General features: G+C 37.9%; 1 protein-coding gene across 1 annotated transcript in view; it reads left to right on the top strand.

The window, feature by feature from the left end:
- The first annotated feature begins 9,096 nt into the window (after positions 1-9,096).
- The window catches only part of LOC120567288, a 34,303-nt gene continuing 17,333 nt past the window's right edge, over positions 9,097-26,066 (top strand). The window contains exons 1-32 of the mRNA XM_039814215.1: positions 9,097-9,178; positions 12,593-12,690; positions 13,574-13,592; positions 13,771-13,807; positions 15,372-15,494; positions 16,011-16,210; positions 16,294-16,397; positions 17,376-17,488; positions 17,625-18,254; positions 18,776-18,850; positions 18,962-19,203; positions 19,782-19,875; positions 20,046-20,189; positions 20,525-20,727; positions 20,927-21,039; positions 21,514-21,626; positions 21,714-21,890; positions 21,985-22,010; positions 22,304-22,404; positions 22,608-22,630; positions 22,759-22,780; positions 22,895-22,922; positions 23,024-23,102; positions 23,227-23,373; positions 23,546-23,757; positions 24,327-24,424; positions 24,540-24,658; positions 24,794-24,967; positions 25,049-25,080; positions 25,195-25,292; positions 25,892-25,914; positions 26,013-26,034. Coding sequence (XP_039670149.1) covers positions 12,639-12,690; positions 13,574-13,592; positions 13,771-13,807; positions 15,372-15,494; positions 16,011-16,210; positions 16,294-16,397; positions 17,376-17,488; positions 17,625-18,254; positions 18,776-18,850; positions 18,962-19,203; positions 19,782-19,875; positions 20,046-20,189; positions 20,525-20,727; positions 20,927-21,039; positions 21,514-21,626; positions 21,714-21,890; positions 21,985-22,010; positions 22,304-22,404; positions 22,608-22,630; positions 22,759-22,780; positions 22,895-22,922; positions 23,024-23,102; positions 23,227-23,373; positions 23,546-23,757; positions 24,327-24,424; positions 24,540-24,658; positions 24,794-24,967; positions 25,049-25,080; positions 25,195-25,292; positions 25,892-25,914; positions 26,013-26,034 — 3,643 coding nt within the window. The 5' untranslated portion in view covers positions 9,097-9,178; positions 12,593-12,638. The remainder of the gene's footprint in view (positions 9,179-12,592; positions 12,691-13,573; positions 13,593-13,770; positions 13,808-15,371; positions 15,495-16,010; positions 16,211-16,293; positions 16,398-17,375; positions 17,489-17,624; positions 18,255-18,775; positions 18,851-18,961; positions 19,204-19,781; positions 19,876-20,045; positions 20,190-20,524; positions 20,728-20,926; positions 21,040-21,513; positions 21,627-21,713; positions 21,891-21,984; positions 22,011-22,303; positions 22,405-22,607; positions 22,631-22,758; positions 22,781-22,894; positions 22,923-23,023; positions 23,103-23,226; positions 23,374-23,545; positions 23,758-24,326; positions 24,425-24,539; positions 24,659-24,793; positions 24,968-25,048; positions 25,081-25,194; positions 25,293-25,891; positions 25,915-26,012; positions 26,035-26,066) is intronic.

Here is a 26,066-nt window from a genome sequence, read left to right as displayed (position 1 = left end):
TCTCCCAGCTAATCCTGTCTTGTAACTGACCGAAGTTGGAGAAACAACCTTTCTTTTACTGTCTATGGAGCTAGCTAGCTGACACGATCTACATCTGAGCTATTGCACATGTGCGAGTGCAATCAAAGATAGTACAGAAGAAGAAAAGAGGTCTCACTCTGTAGCTAAAACAGAGACCAGGTGAAAAGAGGATCTGCAGCAGTGAGAGAGAGCTGTGCAGTACAACAAAAATATGGTGTTTTTTGAAAATTAAACCATGTAAACCTATTCTGGTACAACCTTAAAATACAATTATTAACCTGAAAATGAGCATAATATGGGCACTTTAAAGTTTAATATAAAATTATTTACAAAAAAAACAACTGTAACTAAATCTGTAAATCCAACAGCTCTTTTCTACTGAATTAGCACAATCATGCTGCTACTGAACAAAAATGTTCAGTAGGATTTACATTGAGTTGCTGCTTAATTTACATTAAATCCCATTACATTTATATGAATAAATACCCTACAATAACATTCTTTAACTGTAAAATTTACAAGTTCTGTGGAGTTATTTACAACTGTATTGTGTTTCTTTTTACAAAATTATCCTGGCAACCACAGCGGCCAGGTTTTTTCCGTAAAACCAATGCATTTGACAGAATTTTCTTGCAAATTTTACTCAAAATTTAGTGTATAATGTAGTGTTTTTGCGTGAAAGCAACATCTAAGAACTGTAATTGAAATTTCTTTCTATTATAACTTAAAAGGCACAAAATCTTGTTCTGTGACTCCATTACAGGTAGAATGAACACTTTATCTGAGATGATTCATTAAATCGGCACTGCCTTCTTATAGACGTTTGACTTTTACCAGAAATGTAACATGTACACAGATTAAACATAAAACACTGTTTTAAAAATGAAGCTAGATATACCTTACCAATTGAAATATTTAAAAAAAGAAATACAATAACTTGCCTTTCCAATAATTTATTGGCCTCTATATCTGCCTTTATTGGCAAATATCAAAAACCTTAATTTCTCAACATACATATTTGTAATACAGTATGTAATTTATAAACAGAATAGAGTGATTGTGACAGATTAGTGACTATCTTACTAGAACTAAAAGAGCAAAGATGGACTTTACTCCTTTTTTTATGAATATATATAAAAGGTATGGGGAAATACAACAGCAATGAAACTATTGCAGTGTAACAATTGCATACAAACACTTTTGTGTGAAACCTTCACTTGCTAAAGCATGAAGAGATGGACAGATAATGAGATAAACAAAGTTTTAAACAGCCCTTAATATTCGGACCTGTTATGGGCATTATCTTTTGTAAATGTGTTTGCTTGTAAACGTTTTCAATTCAGATTCTGAGGCTTTTTCACGCATTTCAAAATGTAACTACACGTCGCGGCGACACACGTCACTCGGCCGTGGCTTGGTAGCATTGCATTTCCCCCGACTCATTTCCTGGTTCTCAATCTCCTTAAACAACGTGAACTCAAGGAGAGGGTTAACTTTTCCTGCTACAGATGTCTCACCGTGGTCAGAAAGAACAGAGGAGACACTTTGTTCCTCTCACTATGACTAGAGTTGCTACTCACTCTGAAACTACCGGTAATCACCGTCACACTCTCACTCTAACACACACTTCCCACACACCAGAGATACACCAAGTACTGATTTAACTTCTTTACTCAAGTAAAAGTAACAAAGTACAGGCTTGGAAATTTACTTAAAGTATAAAAGTAAAAGTAGCCTTGCGAATGAATAAATTTTTTATGAAAAGCTGCCTGTACCACACAAATCTAACTAGAGTGGTAGCTGAGAAACTTCAGTGGACTCTTTTTATGCCATTGCCTACATTTTAAATGGATGTCTGCCAATAGGCCTAAAACATCACATATATGATTATTGTGACAGAGACTGGGACTCCAGGTTAATAACATTCTGACTGAGTAGTAAGATAGAATTCACAGATCAAGTTTCTCTTTTTTAATCTTCCCCTTAACATTTAAAAGGAATCTACATGTATGTGTGTGTGTGTGCTCAAATATGGCTTCTGGAATGAAAATAAAGGATTCAATATTAATTACTAAACAGACAACAAACAAACATCCATAGGCTACTACTAGTGCTAACGTTACCACCATCAAGCCACAATGATTTGCCGCAAATGAATGCCGCCGAATCTGTCGAGTCGCTGCATCAAGTGCAACGTACAGTATATTCCCATCCAATTAGATCCAATTAGATTGAATTCGGTTTTGATGATGCGAAAAATAATAACGGTAACTCCAGTGAAATGATTTGAAACTTGAGACTAGATTAGGACTGTATTTAAAGCTGATTCTGGTTTCCAACTTTGTCCCAGGTGTGTCTGTTAAAACACGGACGGAGACAACTTCTCTCTTTTGATGCTTTAATATGTTTGCAAGAACTATAGACCAATACAACAACAGGCTTAAATGAACTGACAACATAAGTTATACGACTTACAGTTCTCAAGGACGCACACACGATCGCAACTGATTTATCCTCTTTTCTCTCACTTTTTTCTCTGTGTGGCGCGCGCGCCCGCTCGCGGTAATAAGACAACACATGCAAATAAACTACAACACACGTGTTTATTTGCACGTGTTGTCTTATTGTTGCGTGCTGTGGTTTATTTGCACGTGTTGTCTTATTGTTGCGTGCTGTAGTTTATTTGCACGTGTTGTCTTATTGTTGCATGCTGTAGTTTATTTGCACGTGTTGTCTTATTAGTGCATGCTGTGGTTTATTTGCATGTGTTGTCTTATTGTTGCATGTTGTGGTTTATTTGCACGTGTTGTCTTATTAGTGCGTGCTGTGGTTTAGTTTCATGTGTTGTCTTATTGTTGCGTGCTGTGGTTTATTTGCACGTGTTGTCTTATTAGTGCGTGCTGTGGTTTATTTGCATGTGTTGTCCTATTGTTGCGTGCTGTGGTTTATTTGCATGTGTTGTCCTATTGTTGCGTGCTGTGCCTCTCAGGTCCACCGTACTTTTATTTGTTATTGTATCAGTTGAGCACTGGCCAGCATCTTCACATGCAGTAACAGCAGCATCAGACTGAGAAGTAAACTCACCTAAAGGATTATTAGGAACACCATACTAATACCGTGTTTGACTGTATCCTATCAATATGGGCCAACATTTAGAAAAAATGCTTCCAGCACCTTGTTGAATCAATGACACAAAGAATTAAGGCAGTTCTGAAGGCGAAAGGGATCCTCCACACCATTACACCGCCACCACCACCAGCCTGCCCAGTGGTAACAAGGCATGGCGGATCCATGTTCTCATTCTGTTTACGCCAAATTCTGACTATACCATCTGAATGTCTCAACAGAAATCGAGACTCATCAGAAGAGGCAACATTTTTCCAGTCTTCAACTGTCCAATTTTGGTGCGCTTGTGCAAATTGTAGCCTAATTTTCCTATTTTTAGTGGAGATGAGTGGTACCCGGTGGGGTCTTCTGCTGGTGTAGCCTATCCGCCTCAAGGTTGTGCATGTTGTGGCTTCACAAATGTTTTGCTGCATACCTTGGTTGTAACGAGTGGTTATTTGAGTCAAAGTTGATCTTCTATCAGCTTGAATCACTCGGTCCATTCTCTTCTGACCTCTAGCATCAACAAGGCATTTCCCCCCTCCTGGGACTGCAGCATACTGGATGTTTTTCCTTTTTTAGACCATTCTTTGTAAACCCTAGAAATGGTTGTGCGTGAAAATCCCAGCAACTGAGCAGATTGTGAACAGCCCATCTGGCACCAACAACCATGCCACGCTCAAAGTTGTTTAGATCACCTTTCTTTCCCATTCTGACATTCAGTTTGGAGTTCAGGAGATTGTCTAGACCTGGACCACACCCCTAAATGCATTGAAGCAGCTTCCATGTGATTGGTTGATTAGATAATTTAATTAACGTGAAATTTAACAGGTGTTCCTAATAATCCTTTAGGTGAGTGTAGTTTCCCTGTACATGTCACTTATGCAGTCTATTGAACATGCCCTATGTTTTCTGGACATATGAGCAGTAAATGACGACTTCACAGTGAAAGTATTTTTACAGCTAGTGACTGGACATGCAACAGGTTCCCCTCCACTATATGCTCCTTTAAGTGGGAGAGAAGTTCCTTCACCGTGTGAAATTGGCACTCACACAGTGCAACAGCACATTTCAAATCTGTAACGACTCTAACGTTAGCAGTAACAGGGGGCTCAGGCATATTGAGAACACGATAGAAGTGAGCTTTGAACGATGCGTAGGTACAAAATGTCTGCTCGCAGTCAGTGCTAACACATTTAAAAAGAAAATGTGGTTCATTCCTGTGATCTCTACAATGCAGAACATAACCCCTTAAAGGGGTGATAGAATGATTACATAGGGTATTTCACACTGTTCCTTAAGGTCTCCTAATAGGGTATGTAAAATTGGTTGGACTGAAAATGGCCCGGTTGCTGTTTTATGGACCCTTAACTACCCTGTGAATATGGCCCTATTTGTAACAAGAGCTTTTCTTCCAAATATGGTATGCTCATGAATATTTAGATGAGCTGCGCGGTGATTGGTTGAGTGAACCACATACACATACATTGGAGACGAGACATTGTTTTTCTGCTATTTCGTTATTAAATTCACGTCTGAGACTTTTTTATTCGAGAAATAACAATATAAAGCTCAAATATGGGCCGTTTTATGAAAATTTATGGCTAATTGCAAATTTGGTAAGACGTGTCGGACTTCAGGAGCTCCACACAGTCTGACGCGAAAGCCTGGGCTCCATACCCAGGGCAAAGTCACCGTTTCTGGGTTGCTGGACTACCGGGGCTCAGGGCTCTGCAGAGCTGACTGACTGCCAGCATAACTATAGTACAGTGATTTTCAACCACTGTGCCGCGGCACACTAGTGTGAGATCGTCCTGTGTGCCGTGAGAAATTATCCGATTTTACTTAATTGGTCCAACTAATTTTTTTATTGAGTTACTGCAAATAATTTGCCATTGTTGCGCATCTGTGCCTGCAATGTGATGACTGGCAGAGAAATTAAATACTATTCTGTATCAGTAGGTGGCAGTATAGCGCAATAATGACCTTGTTGATTTAAGACAATAGAATTACTGCCACAGGGCTCCAGACTGTGACCAAATGGTCGCATTTTGTGACCAAAATTTGAGAGTTTGCGACTGAATTTTACATCCAGTCGCACATTTGCCCCCTTTTTTTACACGTTAAACGTTGAAATTTTGGTACCTGAGAGCGCGTAAGCGCAAGCTTATCTGTCCTCTCTGAAAATTGACAGAGAGTAGAGCTCTGACACAAACACACACACTCGCACACACACAGAGCTGCAGACGATGCAAACTACGTGGGCTCTGCAGTTTTGTTGAAGTCATAGTGAGTCACGGAAATGCCGATAAAGTGGTTTCAAGTGTGGTTACAGTTTTTCATAACTTCACGCAGACAGCGTTTGCTGCGATATGATATTAATGGCGAGCCGAAAGCAGTCGCGGTGCTGTTGACGTTACACTTCCTCGGAGACGAGCAGGCAGGCACAACAGTGGTTTCTATGCCTTGGTGACTGATTGACTGACAGGCTGAGGTTGTAAGGCAAGGAAACTTTCAGCAACAAGGCAATTCAAAGTGCTTTACATGAAACATTAAAGAGCAATTAAAAACGGTCAAGATGAAAATAAAACTACAATATAAAACAAATAATATACAAATACAATAATAAACAAAATATATATATTTTTTACTGTCATGACAGCGTTGGGGCTGTCAGTTTACCTTATATGTTGCATCTTCAAAAGTGACACTGAATTTGAAACAGCACATTGTAATTTCTGCATCTATTATCAAAGTATTTATCAGTAATACAGTGGAAATTAGTAGAAATGTCAATATTTGGGTAGCATGTTGATTTACGGTAACCTACATTTTCTGGTTGTGCCCCTAAAATTTTCAGTTGGGGGCCACTGTGCTCCTAGTGAAAAAAGTTAGTCTGGAGCCCTGCTGCCCCCTTTCGCACGCATCCCGCAGTGACAGGATGTAAGCAGTAGGGCCGAGATCATCGATGTAAGCCTGCAAAAGCGATGGATACATTTAAAAAAAGGAAAAATGCAGATTTGGATTTTATTAGGCTACAATGTGTCATTTTGTAACATTTTTGGTTGGTGGTGTGCCGTGGCTCAAAAAAAGTTTAAAAACACTGCTATAGTATATTTATGTAATTGATATTTATCCTGTTCAGCACTTGGTGGCCGTAGTTGTTTTTAAATGTGCTATATGAATAAATTTGACATTGACATCGATGCAAATTTTGGCTAGCAAAAAACAGGCCTAAAACTAATAATAAGCTAAATAAGCTTCAATGGTGCTGGTTAAATTTAGACAGTCACCTCTGTCATGAATTACAGGTTGAGGTCGCTATGGCAGCGAATTGTCAATCACAAGGTAGATATCCTGCTTTATGGTCTATTTTCCTCTAAATGCTTGAATCCAGGGTTCGGGTTCTGGGGGTTGCCTCGGGCCTTATTGTGTGTAGTTTGCATGTTATCCCCATGTCTATCATATCCGGTTACTCTGGCTTCCTCCCACCATCCAAATACATGTCCAGGGTGTACCCCGCCAGATAGGATAATTGGTGTGAATGTGTGTGTGTGTGTGTGTGTGAATTTGTGTGTGAGTGGTTGTTCGTCTGTGTGCGATGGACTGGTGACCTGTCCAGGGTGTACCCCGCCTTGCACCCAATGCTAGCTGGGATTGGTTATAAGATGCCTGGATGGATAGTCTGTAACTAATCAAAATCAATTACTAAGCTGTTTGTCTAGTTTTCAGGACAAACAGGACATGATTCATGATTCAGTACAACTGCTTGTAATTCGGGACTGTACCAACATTTTTGGGACTTTTGGTCACCCTAATTGACTATTCTAGTTTACTCCTGAGTTCTTTTTAGAAACCTTTGAGAAATATTTCATAGGCAATGCATCCCATTTTAACTCTTCAAATTCACACAATTTTACTGTATTTGTATATATTCTAGCCTGTAAATTATAAGACATCAATTTGTCAAATGTATTACAGTGTTTTTCTGTACTTAAAAAATCTACATGACAAAAACATAATTTAAACACACACATTGTAATTTTGACTGCATTGTGATGCTTGTCATATTACAGTTTATTTGTGTTTAAACTGTTTATTGTTGTTTTTTCCGCACGGGTTATGGTTAGGGTTAAGGTTAAAGTTAGGGTTAGGTGCCTTGAAGGCAGCGGTCGCAGCGCTGCCTGGAAGGAGCAGTTTAAGTGTTTAAACTACAGTAATTGTACAAATAAATATGATTCTTTTCACATATATTCTTACTTTATAATTAACAGTTTGGTTTAGTATTTAGCAAAATATTACTGTAAATTAAACACTGCATCACTGTTTTTCTATTTACAGTTTTTGTATGTTGTGATTTTACAGCATTTCATTGTTAGTTCCACAGACTTTTTATACAGTGTACTAACGTTGGCCCAACGTTGTATTTCTGTTGTATAGGTTGGGCCAACGTAGCCAACCAAAATTGATGTTGGCCCAACGTCTGTTTGCTACAGTAGTACAAAAAATCAAGGGGACGAATGGTTATGTTTTTTTGGAGATTTAATTGAAGAAGTGAAGCAGGTGACGTTTGGCAGTGAGTAAAGGATGAAGAGGAAACCTAAAGGAGCATATAGACATGCTGAAAAAGACTGTCAACTAAAGAGCAAAACTGGTGAACAGATAATAAAACATAATCTGACAATAGGTGGCAGGAGACACCACTTTAAGTAGTCTTTTGACTCTGGAGCAATGACAAGCAGCCAGGGAATAACATCATGGGGATGCAGAGTGGAGGCAGAGGGAGCTGTCATATGATGCAGAGAACTGAGAAGCCACTGAGGAAACAACTGAAAAACATGCTTAAATAACCAATGTTCAACCTAAAGAGTTATTGTTCTATAGCCCAAACATTACCGTTCTGCTGAGATTTTATTGTTAGGCATGGTCAATTTACTGTCAAATGATAGTACCCCCCATCAATCACTGATTTTATTTATTTCATTAGACAAGTATTTCTTGTATTTCTACTCTTTCGACACAAAAACAAAGATTTTTGGAATACAACTAGATCGCTAATTGACTCCTTAAAGTAATGTTAACTTTTTTTCTTCTTCTAGCTTTAATCTGTAAACACAACATTTAACACTTAAGTGCAACTTAAAAAAATATTAAACACATAAGTTGGTGTACATTTGTTCAATATTCTTTTAAATACAATATATCTGCTGTAAGAATCTAACACAATCTGAACGTTTTATAATAAAGTTGGTCTCTGATTGAAGTTCCTGGTGTTCTTTTCACATTTCACTGTACAGTAAGAATGTTAACCTTTAAACTGAATGAATCACTATATATAATACTGATTTCAGTTGTATGCCTCCTGTGACCAACAAACCAGTTTAACTTGATCGCATGACATTGCATGTTTGTTTGTGTGTGTGTGTGTGTGTGTGTGTGTGTGTGTTTGTGTGCACGCGCATGCACATACTGTAAATATAAGAAACCATTCTCAGAGTAGCTTGTGTCTACAATCTGATGTTTACAGTCCACATTTTGATTTGACAATGACTTCTTGCTCATTCTTTGCTTTTTTATTTCTTACTTTGGTCATTTAAGCAAATTGGCAGACAACCTTGAAATAAATATTGGGATATATTAATGAAATTTAGCACCTTTACAGTAATGTAACTTTTATGTTAATTATCTAATTGCACAGCTCTAAGTTAAGCACCACAGATATAAAGTCTAAATTGCTTTGATTGTATATCCAAAAACGAATACCAGGGTGGTGTAAGCTGCTGAACATGAAAAAGATGTAACTTTGTGTATACTTTGTGACTCTCACACACACACACACACACACACACACACACACATGAACAAACCAATTGCAGTGCAGAAGAGCCAAGCTTATCCAGCCCATTTGTGCAGCATGGAGTCAATCATCAATCGTCACAAGAAGACACACCCTTCTGCAGTTTATCGGTGCACCTGTGTCTCAGGTGTCAAGAGAGAGAGAGAGTTAAACATTTTACAGCACCTGAAGGACTCCAGCTACAGACAAGATTTGGTAAGAGATTTGGCTTTGATTTCATGTCATTATGTCTTTTTATTTCCTTGCCAAGTCTGTTGCTGCAACCTAAATGATCCCATTATCAATATTATCTCTGTGTAATTAGATGGATCTGTTCCTATTGACTCATTTGTTTTCTAAGAGAAACTAGAGATCAATAGGGCTTTGCTATAGTCATTGAGTATACTAGCATGTCATACAATGATAGAAAAATGCAGACAGGGTTTAAAATCAGTTACCTAATCACTTAAAGTACCAGAATCTGGTCCCTTTTGTTGTGTAAGTGTGTGCTGGCAACAACAACACACCGTTTGGGGATTTGAGCGGAGGGAATAATAAGTTCTGCCTCATTAAACTGGGTTAGGGTGTGTTAAAACCTGTATGTGTGTAGTAAGAAATTCTCCTTATTGTTCTCTTAAAAAGTGTAGTGTACTTTATTACGTGCACACGGGAGGAACGCCAGTTTCTCTGCCGTCCATCTAGAGTGTCTGTCTCATGTACAATCTTGAATCCACCAAAAGGACAATAGTCTTTGTCCTCAGACAGGAGATATTTGAGCCAACTGAAACTGCCCCCCCGACACTGTCTCCTGTCCATTTGTATGGAAAGCATGACTCTGATGAGTGACTCATGATAGGGCAGTTTGATCTTCTGTCTCTCAGCTGAAATCCCTCAGACTAATGTCATAAACTACAATCTATAATCTAAAATATTTATTTCTCACATGCGTCTCATAAAAATGTGACTTTCTTAATAACCTAAGAATAATCAATTCTGATGACTTGGCTTGTAACTGCAATTAATGAAATAAATGAAGTTCTCAGTGAGGAAAAAAAAGTGGAGTAACATTCAGACTTTTAGCAACACCCTAATGTCAACATAGTCCTTTACCTCTAGATAACCTTAATCTTTATGTAGATTGCTTCCTTTCAGAGTGTTAAATTATTATACAAATTATATTATTGTGGAGTAAATTTTAGCTATTTTAGCATTTGATCATAGTTTTTAGGATGACCATACATGTTGCGTGTTTTTTTAATTTTGTTTTATTATTATTACATTATTTTTATTGGTTTCTTCAGAACAAACAAGAAACACAATCTTCCCACAACATCCACAACACACTGGCGAGCACAGCCAGACAAAAAAAAGTACCACCATGTAAATACAAATATAAAGAAAGCATAAAATGCCGTGCTTATATTAATAATGATATGGAAGAAAAAAGAAAGAGAAAAAAAGGCAGTGTTGGATATCCATATTAGAATAGGCACAGGTAGGCATCAAGTGACATTGCGTAAAGTATAACCATTGTTATAATAGTCCAGGAATGGTTGCCATACTTGAAATTGATTAACTGATCCTTTCAAGGTATACCTGAGCTTTCCCAGTTTCAAGTGATGAATTTTGTTTTAGAAACAAAAATGTAAACTTTTTTATTCATCACATGAAATCATTCAGTACAATGTAGTGAAATTCTATCTCTGCATTTAACCAGTGGATAGCCAAATGCAGTAAAGTAGAAGTTTAAGAAATATTTGAGCAAAGTATACACACAACTGTACTTGGCTATAGTACTACCCTTAGTTTTGTTATTATTGCCAAATTATGTCACCACATGGAAATAAATGTAGGACTTTTTGTGTTATTCTTATAGTAAACTAAAAGTGACCATCTAGGGAAAAAAACTGTTTTCGTTCATCACAAGAAGAATTAACATTCATGATAATCTTCTAAATCCAACATTTAAATTCTAAGTGTTTTGACTGTTAACTTCTATTGAGGGATTATGTAACCTCATTTTATTTAATTGTGTGTGTGTGTGTGTGTGTGTGTGTGTGTGTGTGTGTGTGTGTGTGTGTGTGTGTGTGTGTGTGTGTGTGTGTGTGTGTGTGTGTGTATGTGATGTAATTACTTAGAATTACTAGTTAGTTAATAGGTAACATTGGCTACGACACAGCAGCCAAAGGTGCAAGGGTGGCAGTGTGCATTATTCCATGTTATATGACAAATTCAGGACTATAAAATGCATTACATGGTTATACTTCTTTAGTGGCATTTCATAAAAGTTAACATATTTATTACAGACGCGTACAAAATCAATTTACTACATTTGTGCCGAGTGCTCAGCTAACCTCGCTCTGGTTTACCTCTCATGATCTGACAAAGTTTCTCAGGCACCTACACTGCACATATAACAAACGTACAAACCCAGCTAGAATTTTTTTGTTCCAAGAATGTTCTGAGAATGTTGTCATGCACTCGTAATTTTTTTAGCAGGAAGTTTTCTTTTAGTTCCCAGAATTCTTTTTTTTTTTAAAGGTAACTGTTCGACACAAAATTCCTGGGCAACTGATCACTGTGGTCACTAGGATAACTTTTATACTTTTATATGTACCTAACTATTGGCTTAACACATGAAATAGGTTGATATTCAAAAGTCTTTCAACATTACTTTTTTCATTCATTTATTTACATTAGGCTATATTTGTGTGTGTGTGTCTGTGTCTGTGTCTGTGTCTGTGTCTGTGTGTGTGTGTGTGTGTGTGTGTGTGTGTGTGTGTGTGTGTGTGTGTGTGTGTGTGTGTGTGTGTGTGTGTGTGTGTGTGTGTGTGAAAATATTAAACACGGTAACCTCTGCAAAAAATGTCATAGTTACTCTAATATCAACAAGGGAAGCTAAATAACTGATTAATTGAAATGGATTATATTAAGCCAACAACGTTACAAATTAAACAATACAACTCTCTGACACATAGAAATATAAAAATGTAAATCACACCTGTGCCTATATCAATATTGTACAGAGTAGTCTGCTAAAAATGTGTACAAACATTTTACAGAATATATTTTTAGAGCAGGATCACGCCCTTGTTGTCTTTACTTTCAATGATGGATGTGAATGGTGTAGAGTTTCAGCATTCTTTCCACTTTGTACTGCTAAGTTAAAGATTACTATGCTATTGAGCACAAACTATCTGACAGCCACTCCCTGATTCCTGTCTGCCACCAAACCCACCAAGCTGAATTTCCACAAAGTCCATTTCTGTTAAACATATAAAGCGATGACAGCAACTGGACAACAGTGTTCTGGCTAAAAATATGTCAAATATAGGCTTACTTATGTGATATATTAAGCTTTGAAAAAATTCAAAGTAGCAAAAAGTGGGCTGCCTCTTTGATACTGATTACATAACATTATTTAACGCTTGAATGCTGTTCTCATACAAAGATGATATGTTTTTATTTTTTGCTATATCTTTGAGTTTACCTTAAAAGAAATAGTACTCTGTGATTTGTAATTTGCAATAAACATTTATAATTCAGACTTCTGATCCAGCGTTTGGTCTTTTGGTGCTTGTTGGTGTCATGGCCCACTGTGTTACCTGCTTTGTCTGATTCCCTCCCCAGGGAATTTCACCACAAAGCCGTCTCATCCCATGAGACTTGTCACATCATGAGATCATGCAGCCGATTCCTACTGGTTTACCTACTGGGGAGCTGCTTTGGTAAGAGATTTATTATCTTTTCTCTAATCAAGAAAGTGTCAGGTTACCAACAAAGGACAGATCAACAACAAAGCTGGTGATATTATACACCAACAATGCATTGATGCTATTAATGCAGGGAAACTAAACTTGCTTTGCCTGGTGGCCACTTTTGCACAATGACAGGAGAACAGAGGGGGCAGTTAATAAACAAACATTTAAATATTTATCAGATCAAATGAAAAAAAAAGCCCATAACTCATCTTTCTCTGAAATCTTTTCGAATTAACTGACATAAACTAAATTACCTTGGCACAAGGATTGATCCTGGGCGTATGTGGCAAATAAAGCATATATTTTATAGCTTTTTAATAACTGCAACTGCATTTAGTTGTAAATGCTTTGGTTACATTTGAAAGAGTTTATACAACAAGATGAATTGATGATCTCACATACAGCATCCTTCTACCATAAATACTCACTAAAGCACCAAATGTGTACTAATCCGCATCTGAGATTAGCCCAACAAATGCAGTTTGATGAGTTATGTTTGCTAAAAGTAAAGTAAAAAGTAGTCTTTTGACTCTGTAAAAAAAAAAAGTAAAACTTGCAAAAAAGTAAAGTAAAACTACGGTATATATTTAGTTCTTGATCTGATATGTGGGCAAATACCGACATCCGAATGCTTTCGGTGCAGACACAGTTGAAGTTACTAGCTTAGAAATATTTGTTAATAGTTTGTGAACAGTTTTGGAGTCTCTTTTACGATTCACCATTTTAAAATTTTAGATTTATAAATTTTCTTAATTCATTAAAATATTTGTCCTAAATGTGTCCAAATCTAGCTTCAGTCCTTCAAATTCTAGTATCAGCTCTAACAATGAACTTTGTCTTCTCCCAACAGGGGCAGCAAGGGCACAGAGGTAAGATCAGAAAATTGAAATAACTCAAGAAGACAAACAGTATTTTATTACTAAGCCAGTGGAGCATAACATAACTTTTTCACCTGTAAAGAGTTCTCGCTGTTCTAGTTGTAATAAACTATGTCATCTCTTGTCTTTAAACTCTGGCCTTGTGTTCTTCACTCGTGGAAATCTACAGCAATGCAACCTGCACTACTGTCGAAACGTGTGGCCAGGTGAGTGAAGCTGTCTCATGCTGTACTTATACAAAACGTGTCTACCTAATTGTTCACAAAACCTAAAGGCTACATAGAAAATCAACCCAAAAACTGCTCAAAATCAAAAGTTCTGCATTTATTTTTTCTGATTATATTGATACATTTGGATTTATAATAACCAATCATAACCAAATCCCTCTCAAAGCTGCAGGTACAATCGTCATGTTCTGATTTTATCTGTTCTTTGAAAACTATTTCTTAGATTGTTTTCTAAACAACAAATGATAAGAAAACTGAACAAGTTAAAAGTAGCGGGGTGATTCAATGTGGATATGGTATGAGCTATTAAATCTAGTTCTCTTTCAGCGTCAGCAGACCAGATTCAGGACGTGTTATTATTATTTTTATTTCTCGTGGGGAAATTCACAAAAATAGTAGGCAGCAACTATAAAGTCTGTGGTCAAGGGAAATGAATAGCGATATTAGACCAAGTCATGTGAGGAAAAACTTCAAAACGTTCAAAATCAAGACAGAGGGGACCAGGAAGGATATTTGGCCACAGGACCTTCTCACTGTGAGTCAAAGTATAACTACTAATCTCCGATGACACCTTTAAACTCACGGTTTGCTTGTGACTTTACTGTCTCAGGATTCTTGGAATGACTTGACAAAACCACCCAAATCACATTCCAACAGGATCAAAACAGGTTTTCCCGTCATCCACAATTGTCTGACTGAGCTTGATAAACGTACTTCTGAACAAAGTCTATCAAAACATCTGGTGTGCCATGGACTGCATAACAGAAACACCAAACAATAGATTAGCCTGCAATGAATAGCATTATCTTGCAGTACGATCAGGCACTTAGGGGTGTGTTAGCATACACACCCCGTACCTGGGGTGACAGAGCTTCCACCTCTGTAACTCCCTACCCATACACATCCGTGACTGTATTAACTTGGACACATTCAAAACACTAATAAAAACACACCTCTTCAGATTAGCTTTCCACATACAACAGTCTTACAATTCTCACCTGATAGTTACTGATTGTATTGTTATCAATTGCTTTTAATATGCTTGTTCTGCTGTTTTTAATGTGCTATATGTGCTGGTTTTACTGTAAAGTGTCTTTGATTACCATATAAAGCGCTATATAAATAAAATGTATTATTATTATTATTATTATTATTATTATTATAAAGAAATGTCTTCAAGCCAACATTCTGAACAGCATGGGCGACCTTACAGTATAGAGGAACAAAGAGGCTAGACTCTGAAATTATATATAGGTAATTTTCACAGCAGATACTTTTACTTGTCAGAGAAGGTGTAAGTAATACCACAAACGACGGCTCTGTTCCATTTAAGTCTAAATCATGCCAATGAACCTGAATGTTAAACAGTAGTTAGACTTCAAATGCAGGATTTTTACTTGTAACAGAGTATTTCTACTCAGTGGTATTGTGACATTACCTTACAGTAAGTAGAAGATGTGAATACTTTTTCCACTACTGTTTAATATTATATCAAATTGTTTCCTCATTGCTCAAGTTTAGTTTTTTTGTCCTTCATTCCAAGGTGCCAGATCCGACCTCTCACTTCCTCCAGTGTGTGGGATTGCCTTCGAATGACACAGGGAGAGATCACATGCGGAGGCTGAAAGGAATGCTTGAAGCGACGATGGATGTGTACACCTTCATGGTATGGAGTTCACACCCGGACAGGAATGTTTCTTTTTAAAGATGATTATTGGGCAATTTTAGGCCTTTATTGACAAGACAGCTGAAGAAATGAAAGGGGAGAGAGTGGGAATGACATGCAGCAACGGGCCACAGGTCAGAGTTGAACCTGGGCCCTCTGCGTCAAGGAGCAAACCTCTATATATGGGAACGCGCTCTACCAACTGAGCTGTCCGGGCGCCCGACAGGAATGTTTCTTAGTTGCGCAATGGAAGGAATGCCCTCACAGATACCAATCTGACCAGTTGGTGTTGTAATGCTTTGTCTTTCTCTCATGGGCACATTCATACTTTGCATACTGTGACAGATTAGCAGTGTGGTGACTGTTGCTGAATGTTTAATATCACATGTGAATGTGTACTTACACATTAGTAGCTTTTGCAGTAAAAAACAACATAAGCCCATTTCAACTGACTATCTTCCTACCCCTTCCTTTATCTCACCCCTTTTTTTCCCCAATCCATCACCACAACCACAGAGGTCCAGCATGACAGGAGTGCCACTTCTCAGCCTGCAGGGGGCCCTGGAATTAGACCCCGGAGCAGACCCCCTTCAGAACGAAGCCCTGGTCCAGATGTGGATGGAGGTCACGATAAAACCACTGCTGAAATCTATCAACAAACACTTCCTGTCCTGCCTCAGCACGAAGACCTTCAGCTGCTCCACCTACCAGACTGTGTACGTCTGAGTCTCTGTCTGTCTGCATGTTTCTATCACCTTTGGTACAACAACTTATCTCACCTTCCAATCTCTTCTTGCAGGGTGAGGGAGCTCAGCCACCATTATTCTGAGATGAATCCAGTCAGACAAAAGTGGATCTACACATTCTTTATGTACCCCTTTCTGTCTGGAGACAGAGTAGCTGGTAAAGCTTTTGTGTGTTAACTTTGACTTTATGATTAACTAGAAATGACTTACTATAGCACATATTGCCACTAAAGCTGCAGATTTCACTTCATTTATTTTGCAATAGTTCCAGCAACACTTGTAGTATAAACAACTTTATTGTGAAGACGATGTATTTTGATCAAGGCTTCTGACCTCATTAATGACCCACAATAACGACTCACAATTAAGTTGTTCTTTATACTACAAGTGTTGCTAAATAATGAACCGCTTAATCCTGCCCAGGGATATCAGGGTCTATATCTTCGTGCGAGGATTCGGTAGTGTTGTCATGATTCAATTTGTCTTTTGATTTTAAGGGCACAATTCGATTAAATTTTCCATTTAAAGATATATTTTTTCAGCGCTGACCCTCACAATAACAATGAATGTACCATGAAGTCCAGTGGCACCAACAGGCTTTACCATTCATTGTTAGTTTACATAACTCACGGGAAGGCAAAATGTTCATGTCATATTCAGAGAAGCAGGAGGATTTTCCAGTTCCGTTGTTTCTCTATCATCTCTGACTCTGGCATTGGCCATGCTGTCTCAAAAAGTGCAGCTGTAGGCTACAAGTAAGCTAATGTTACCCTGTGTCTTTAGCTTCATGCTAGCTCTGGTCAGGGTAGTCTGTTGTTTTCTTCAGACGCATGAAAATAGGCAGAGATGGAGAGAAAATAAATACTAGGAGAATCCCGATACTGCTTTTGAATTCGATAACTGAAATTGACAGGTAATTTCTGTTGATTTTAGATTACAAATTGAAATCATGACACCCCTAATATTCGGTTTTCATAAAAACCAAAAACCTCCTTAGTTGACTGTCAGAAGCCTATGTTCAGTACAATATACACAATCTTTAACTGACACAATCATATTTTTAGATTTGTTAGCATACAATATTGCTTATCTCTTCTGTATTTGTGTTGACCCAGTGTGTGTAATCTCTGTATAGGTTGTGTGAGTCCACAGGAGAGCAGTGAGGAGTGGTTGCTGAAGAATTTTGGTGCCTTCAGAGCCATGGCCCGAATTAAGGATTTTTCAACACTTAACATGGTCTTCAGCGGAGTGAGTCCACTTGTGTTTTCTTCAAGATTTATCGGATTTACAACAGCAGTCAACCTCATAGAGACATAGTGGGAAGTTCTACCTCTACATCTTATCCTCTGCCTCTTTCCTCCCTTTCTTTTTTTCTCCCCCACAGTTGGAGGTTCTGAACCTGCTGTCTCCAGCGCAGAAAGCTGAGCTGCTGCTGATGCCTGAGGTTGCAGGTTTAGACAACGACACCCTAAGCCTGGTCTTCCACAGTTTGTTGACAGGGGGCTCTGGCCCTCCACCCACACCCAGCCCTGGAGGTGCCTCCTACTGGACGAGCCCTGGAGCTGACCAAAACTTGACCTATCCTGGTGGTAACCAAAACTGGACCTTTCCTGGTGGTAACCAAAACTGGACCTATCCTGGTGGTAACCAAAACTGGACCTTTCCTGGTGCTGACCAAAACTGGACCTATCCTGGTGGTAACCAAAACTGGACCTATCCTGGTGGTAACCAAAACTGGACCTTTCCTGGTGGTAACCAAAACTGGACCTATCCTGGTGGTAACCAAAACTGGACCTATCCTGGTGGTAACCAAAACTTGACCTATCCTGGTGGTAACCAAAACTGGACCTATCCTGGTGGTAACCAAAACTGGACCTATCCTGGTGGTAACCAAAACTGGACCTTTCCTGGTGGTAACCAAAACTGGACGAGCTCTGGATACCCTTCTACCTATCCTCCATATCCCACATATGACCCATACCCACCACCGTCCCCAGAGAACAGCCTCAGACAGGTACTGTAAAGTAGCATGGATGTATGGATCCTGCCATGTCTTTAACAGGGCTGTACACGATATTCATAATAATATAGCAGCAAACAAATATTTATGTAAAGATATAGTGGAGTAATAGCGTCCTGAGCAGAGAATGAAAGTACACTCCCATTGTGTTGTAATCCGAGCTTTTCTGTTCTTTTGTTTGCATGTTAGTGCTTGTGGCCGTAAAAAGACATACAGTATTTCACGTTTAGGGGAACGGACTTTGGGAGCCGCGTGGTGACAATCTCAGTATTGATCATAAATCATATATAAATCTTAAACTTTCAGTTGTTTAGATTTTTTCAAACTTCAAGGGGAAATCCAAACATTTCCAAATATGTCAGGCATTTGGGGATATATCGTATTAGCATATCATGCACAGGTAATGGTACAGCCATAAAAAACATAATATTTGGGGTTTACAAATTTCTAATTATTGTATTCCAAAGTCTTGCATCTCTGTATAGAACACCTCTTCTCTTTTGTCACGCTGACAGGTTGTGAATGGGTTCATGATGGCTTTTAAACCCATTGGGAGCTTCGTTCATAACTTTGTGTCCTTCACACAACAGGTACAAGCTCTCACACATGCACACAAACATAAATCGACATGGAGAAAAATGCACACACGGTACACCTGCCAAGTGAAATGACTCCTGACCTGCTGGTTTTTGTTTGTCCAGAGGAACGTGTCAGAAATAAGAAGCACCACTCTGACCCAGTTCCTACTTAACTGGACTCTGGCTGAGCTGGCAGACACGTACAGGCAACAAGAACCATCTGTAGTTCCAGAAACGCCAACGTTTGATGTGACAAATGTGGAGGATTGGTACCAGTATGTCGTGATGCCGGTGTTACAAAGCTTCCTACCGAATGACGGGGCCCTCATGCATCAAAACATCATACTCGCCTTCCACCAATTATTGTATGTCAAACTAACATTTTACATTAGTATTCATTCCCTGAGTTTATTTTTTCCATGTGCGTCAGTAAATAATGGACTAAGTAGAAAACTGTAGTATTAGATGAATCAAATACACATTTAAAACTCCTATAATCTAAATAATGCTCAGGAGTAAGGCAATAATGCAGCAATTCGCCTATCTTCTAACTTTACATGTATGTAGTTTTTTTTAGCGTTTTTTAGCTCATTGTTTGACTTTTACTGTTAAGTCTCCAGCAGCAGCAAGAAGCTCTGATAAACCCATTATGTGCTACTTGGCAAGCTCCAAACTGCACAAAGACAAGTTTGCGACTAGTTAGTGAAGAAATCCAATCCAGGTGAATCAGTTTGTTTTGATGGGTGATTGTTTGGGTGGTAACTTCGTGGCCAAATGCACTTATTGTAAGTTGTTGAAAATAAGATATTATGTAAAGTTCCTCTGCCCACTAGTTGCCAAAAGCTATCCCAATCCACCTCAGGTTAGCCGATATCTTTCTGTGTTTTAAGATGGTGTATTATAACAACTTTTAAATGTAAGTTTATGTCTTGTTTGTGTGCAGCTATCTAAATAATAGTATGGACAACAACACCTCTGAAACTGTCAGTGAAGTGCAGGATGTCTGTAGCATCACGCTCGATAAGAATCCTTGCGGGGTGAGGCTTCATTCTATTCTTTCATATTGTTTTTTTTAAATAGTTAACCAAGTTTGTCTTGAATTTTTTATTTAAACTTTGATTAACATTTCCTTGTTGTCAAAAGTTTGCCTAAAAAGTTATCTTAAATAGCTTCTTGTCTTCCCATTTTTTTCTTTTCATCCTATCAGCTGACTGATGCGGTGGAAAATGTGGCCCATGTTTTGCACTGCGCTGCTCGTAGCAACCTGACAGTATCCGAGGAGACGGTCATGAGATTGATTGTAGAGCTGACAGAACGTCTGAACTTACTGATCAAAGAGTTGTCAACAACAGTGAGTATATCAACCTTTTAAAGTTTGTTAAGTGGCTGTATTACTGTAAATTTGGCATGATGCCAAATCCCAATCTAGTGCTCCAGATATTTTGGTGGTGGGGTAATTATTTTTTTAAATGCATATCACAATCTCTTTTAAACAGGCTAGTAACTTGAACACACACACACACACACACACACACACACACACACACACACACACACACACACACACACACACAAACACAGATCATTGTATACAAAACATTTCATGAATTCTAACTTCTTACCTTCTCATTCTACTATGCTTTTGAAAAGAAAAACTAAAATTAGTGCTTCCTTTTCCTCCTGTAGAACTTCCACGAGGTGGCGTCCGACTTTCAGCAGATCTTTGGCAAGGCAGAGTCTCTGTCTCTGACCCAAGAACATCTGAATGACCCAGACTTCATCAAGCTCTGGTTTCAGATCAAACTGGTTCCTCTTCTGCCTTACGTCCCCATAGACATTCTATCCTGCCTCAGCACCAAGAACTTCTCCTGCCCAGTTTTCCAAACCCTGTGAGTTCACACACACACACACACACACACACACACACACACACACACACACACGCACGCACACACACACACACGCGCCCACACACACACACACACACACACACACACACACACACACACACACACACACACACACACACACACACACACACACGAGTATTAATTGTCATTTCTTTCTCTTCTTTATCAATATGCACAGTGTGGCAGAATTTGGCAAACATGAGCCTTCAGTGTATCCTAATTATGAAATCTATCAGCGTCACGTCCCTGTCCTGCTATCCGTCACCATTCCTGCTTACACTCCCCAGGTAAGTAAACCCTTAGCAGAAAGGAAATATTAGCCGCAAAATGTACTTAAACAAATGTAAAAGTTTAGAATTTTGGAAAATGGCTACTTTGAGTAAGTCTTTTATATTAATAGATTATCAGTTTTGGGTAAGCAACATTTTACTGTTTTAGTTGTTCGAGCTGAAGCCAATTTTAACTATTTTATGTGATATTTTCTGTAACAACGCATTGTATTTTAATAGCTGATAACATGGTCTGTCTAACTTTTTTTTAAATTAACTAGTAACTGTAAAAAAAACATTTTGTGGAGTAAAAGTCAAAGTACAGTAGCATGAAATGGAAATACTCATGTAAAGTACCTTGGTACAATACTTGGTTACTTTCCACCACTGTGTTTGAGTTTTCGCTTGAATAAAAAATAGTGTCTAGATAAAGTTATAATACATGCAGTTAATTTGAATAACTATACATTAGTTCATTAATTGATGTATGTTTCAGTACCCCGGTGTTTCTCCTCCAATCAAAGTGAATGGCTGCTGAACAACTTTGGTGTCTACTCAAGTATCATCCGCATCACTGACTTCTACAAGCTCAACTCTAACTTCTCTGGAGTAAGTCTGGAAAACACTGACAGGCTGAAATGCTGTAACTCTCTTTGATAATTGTTAATAATTTCTTTTCTTTTGTCTCCTGTCCAGCTGGAGGTTCTTCCACTCTTGTCTCCAAGTCAGATAGCAGACTTGCTGATTTTACCTCTTCCTACTCCACCTGAGAAAGACGTTGCTATTGACCGAGTATTTGACTTCCTATTGGAGTTTCCTGAATACATGAAACTTCCAGAGGTCCTGAGAAGCCTCCTCCAACACATCGATAAGGTAACAGCTTTGTAATCAAATGTAAGTTTAATGCTTTTGGAAAACTTTTAACTGTCCTGCATCATTAATCATTGTAAAATATTCAATTTGTCAGATACCCTGTGATGTCTTCAAACACATGTGAGTACTTTCAGATGCATTTATAACTTATTAATTCCAGCCAAATGTTATTTAGTTTTTAGCCCAGAAGACCTTTTTAACTGCAGACATTTTAATATGTCGAACACAGTTATAACCAGAGGGGGAACGTAACTACACTTAGTACATTTACTCAAGTAATGTTCTTAAAGGGCTGGTAGATAGATTTTAAAGTGGGGTTGTATGACGTACTTACTTCAAAAGATCCAAACTATCCATTTAAGTACACATTTGAGGTACACATGTTTAATGTTTTTTTTTCTTCCATCTGTCAGCTTTGAGAGATTATACGGAGCCATACCACTTCTGCCACCAGATTTGGAACCAGTCATCTGGGATTATATAAATATGCTGATAAACCAGGCACCAGATCCAGGTCAGTCTCTTACACACACACACACACACACACACACACACACACACACACACACACACACACACACATATTACCTCCCTTTTACCTGCCTAGGAGCCAAGTTCTTATGTGTTAGATTGTATTTAATGTGTATTACAAGCAGTATCATGTGCACACAATAGTTGACTGAATTGTATTATTTTTTATGTTTTTGATTTTGACAGCGTGCGTACCAGAGAATGTCAAGGTGAGATTTCTTTAAATCTGCTCAACTTATATTTCCAATTAATCTATTTGATTTGATTTTGTAGCTCAATTTTACTGAAAAAAATATTTTACTGGTCATTTTAAATGTATTCAATCTGTCATTCACAGTGCCCAATTACCCAGTACAATGGTAAGAGCTCTTTGACACCTCACTTGAAAGTTTCATTTTATTACTCATTACATTACTGTTAGTGCTGTTAGAGCTGAAATCATTAGAGATGATCTTTTCTTTGCTGTTTGACAGGTTCTGAAGTCTGCAGAGGAGTTAACAGGTATCCTATTTGCTGTAATTTGTAACCAAAATTGCAATTAAATGCTTTAATAGTCCCTGCGTTGACATGACATGTATTTACCTCTTGACATGTATTCACAGCTCTGACCTGAACTCTTACCTAAACACACATATGGAAGTTCCCTGCAATTTTGCCTTGGAGACATATGCATGTGCACAGGTGACTGTCTAATTTAAAAGAGTCAAAGTCACATTGGAAATACAAAGTTTTATTTCTGATAATAACTTCCATGCAGTATGCAGGCATAATTGCTAAATGACAACTTTTTGTTTCACACATACAGCTGGAGAACTTCACAGCCAATCAGCTGGTGTCTCTTATAGAGTGTAACCTGCCTGGAAACAGCAAGTACTCCAAAGTGCTGTGGAAGATGCTGCTGACGAAGCTATCATTTGTCTTGGACCCAGCTCTGGACGTGCTGGCTAACATGGTCAGTATCTTTTTATCTTTTTAAATCTTTAAAGAACATCCTCTACTTCTTTTTAGGATTGTTAAAGTGAAATGTAATAGACTAAAAACGTGTAAATCAGTTTAAAAGAGATGGATATATCTTCATATATAATATTATCTATATTGATTCAATCAATTGATCTCTCCTACAGCCCATGGCCACGGTTGGTCCATCGGCGTCTCAGATTTTGGATGTGATTTGGGAGATGAGAGTGTCACTGCTGACTGATGAGCAGCTGATGAACAGCAGTGTCATCGCGAAGTGGTTCTCCGGCCGTCTGAGAAAGTTCCTGCCACCTGAATCAGGAAGCTTCCTGCGCTGTCTGAGCGGCAGAAACCTCAGCTGTGCTTCATACCAGCAAATGTAAGAGATTTTCCACAGACTTACAGATCCACAACATGCATGTTACTGCATTTGAAACTGTCTTTATCTCCATACCTGCTTTGTATCTGCTGGATGTCTAAATGTGTGCAACTGTTTGCTAACATGTTGGTCACATAAACTTAAAAATTGTGTTGTTTACAGCTTGAGCAAAAAAAAATTATTGCATGTTTAAGGGAGTAATGATATAATTTCATGGGACTTTTAAAGTTCATATGCTAACAGGCTAATGTTAGCATTACAGTAACCGGTCTTCAGCTTAGGCTGATGAAAGTGAAACAGATGAATATAAAATCATGTAAATCTGAGCATGACAAGCTGAGTCTGAGATTTGCAACATTGCCTCTCTTCCGGTGTCACTTTCAGGCCAACAGTTATTTTTATTTTTGCCCAATTGAGGAAAAGGAGCAGAGATGTTTTTTCTAATTTTCATCCATCAAACAATTATTTATTTTTTAGTCAACCTCATGATTGTTAGAAAATTTTTTATTATTAAATTGCCTTAAGAGAGATAGAAATATTTCTCATTATGTCCCTGATTTGTTTGTCAGACTGCAGGAACTGATCCGCAATTTTAATACCCCCGGAAATCAACGGTTTGGGGTCTTCCATGATTTCGTCCTCCGTTTCCTGTCACAGCCAAACTCAGGTACTTGCTGCATGATCTGAACTTGAACATAATACTGTGACTATTTTCAAAAGTAATAAGTTGAAAAATATGTTAGCATTTACAGATATCCCTTTATCCTCATGACTTTGTCCAGGTTCAGGCTGTGGTTCTGTTTCCAATGGCAGTGCAGAGTGGCTAATGCAGAATCTGGGTCCATTTTCTGAGTTTTTGTCCCTTCAACAGCTGCTTGATCTCAACCCATACTTCAACCCTGTAAGATTTAGTTTCTGATAAGATCAAGGATTTATAAAAAAAAAAAGAAAAGAAAAAAAAGGCCAGCATTGTCATTATTACCTTGCTATTTTCAGTGTCGGGTGAACTTTTTTTTGTCTCCTCCCTTCCATGTAGCTAGAGGCCCTACAACTCCTTACTCCGGTACAGGATGCAGAGCTGGTGTTGACTTTTCCTACTTCTGTAGAGAAATCCGTCGTCATAAATATGGTTTTTGATTACCTGACTAAGTCTTCTGATGAGACGAACTTTCGCTTGTTCCTTCGTTACCTTGTCTATTACCATTTCCAGGTAAAAAGATATCCCTTTATTCAAAATGTAAACTTTGCACTGCTTGATGAAGGTAATAATCTTTGTTTTCTGTATTTGAAGGGAAAAATACCCTGTTCATCATACAAACTACTGTGAGTTATATATATATTTATGTTGTTTGATATATTGTATATTGATTATTTATACTGTACATAATTATATAAAATGTAAAATTGTGATGTTATTTCCACATGTTGCTGTTTTAGGTTTGCCAGAATGGACTTGGCCATTCCTACAGTTTCTCTTGCTGCAGCTTCAGACATCGCGATCACCAAGATGCAGTTATCCTTGTACACACCACCAGGTGAGAAGCACATTGTCGGTAGAATTTTGTAGAAATATTTATGATGTGATATTATAACAATAATTTGAGAAATTTACATTGACTAGCTTTAAGGCTGGAAAAATCATCTGAAAATAAATACCCACGATTTGATGTTGTGGCTACACCACTCAATCAAATGAAAACATTCAGGATCATTTTAGACACATTTCTCCAAATTTCACCTTGATATATTTAGCATTGTTTACTTGGTTCTGATTATCTTAGTGGCTTTACTGACAGAGTAAATGAAAACATTACATTGATGTTGGAAAAAAAAATTAAGCTCCATGATGGTTTTATCAAATTTTGGAACTGTCTGTGACAGTCGGTACATTAAAAGTAACTTACTGTACAGTATACATTATGATTTCCTATAGATAACCTGTCTGCAGCTGCATAACGAGCACCTAATTTAGTTTTAATTACGTACGATAATTACGTTTATTATCATACAGTACCTCAACATGAACCTGTCTTTATTTCAATGTTATTACGTCATTATGTATTCTTATCATTGAAATGAGCATTTCAATATGCAAATTCCAAACTATACTAATTTGACTTTGCTTTTATTATAGGTTGTCTCATATACACTTCAGAGGTAATTAAACAGGATTTTCTCTTTTTTTATATTGTTAGTCTCCTATTTGTTTAATAATAAAAAGACTCATAACCATCTTAATTTGTTTCTCCCTCAAGTGCAATGTTACCATGATAAATGGTAAGTTGTCTCACAGCTTAAAAAAATCTACA

This window comes from Perca fluviatilis, chromosome 1, assembly GCF_010015445.1.
Source record: "Perca fluviatilis chromosome 1, GENO_Pfluv_1.0, whole genome shotgun sequence".
NCBI lineage: Eukaryota > Metazoa > Chordata > Actinopteri > Perciformes > Percidae > Perca > Perca fluviatilis.
Note: the sequence above shows the minus strand (reverse complement) of the source record. Positions and strands in the feature narration are given on the sequence as shown.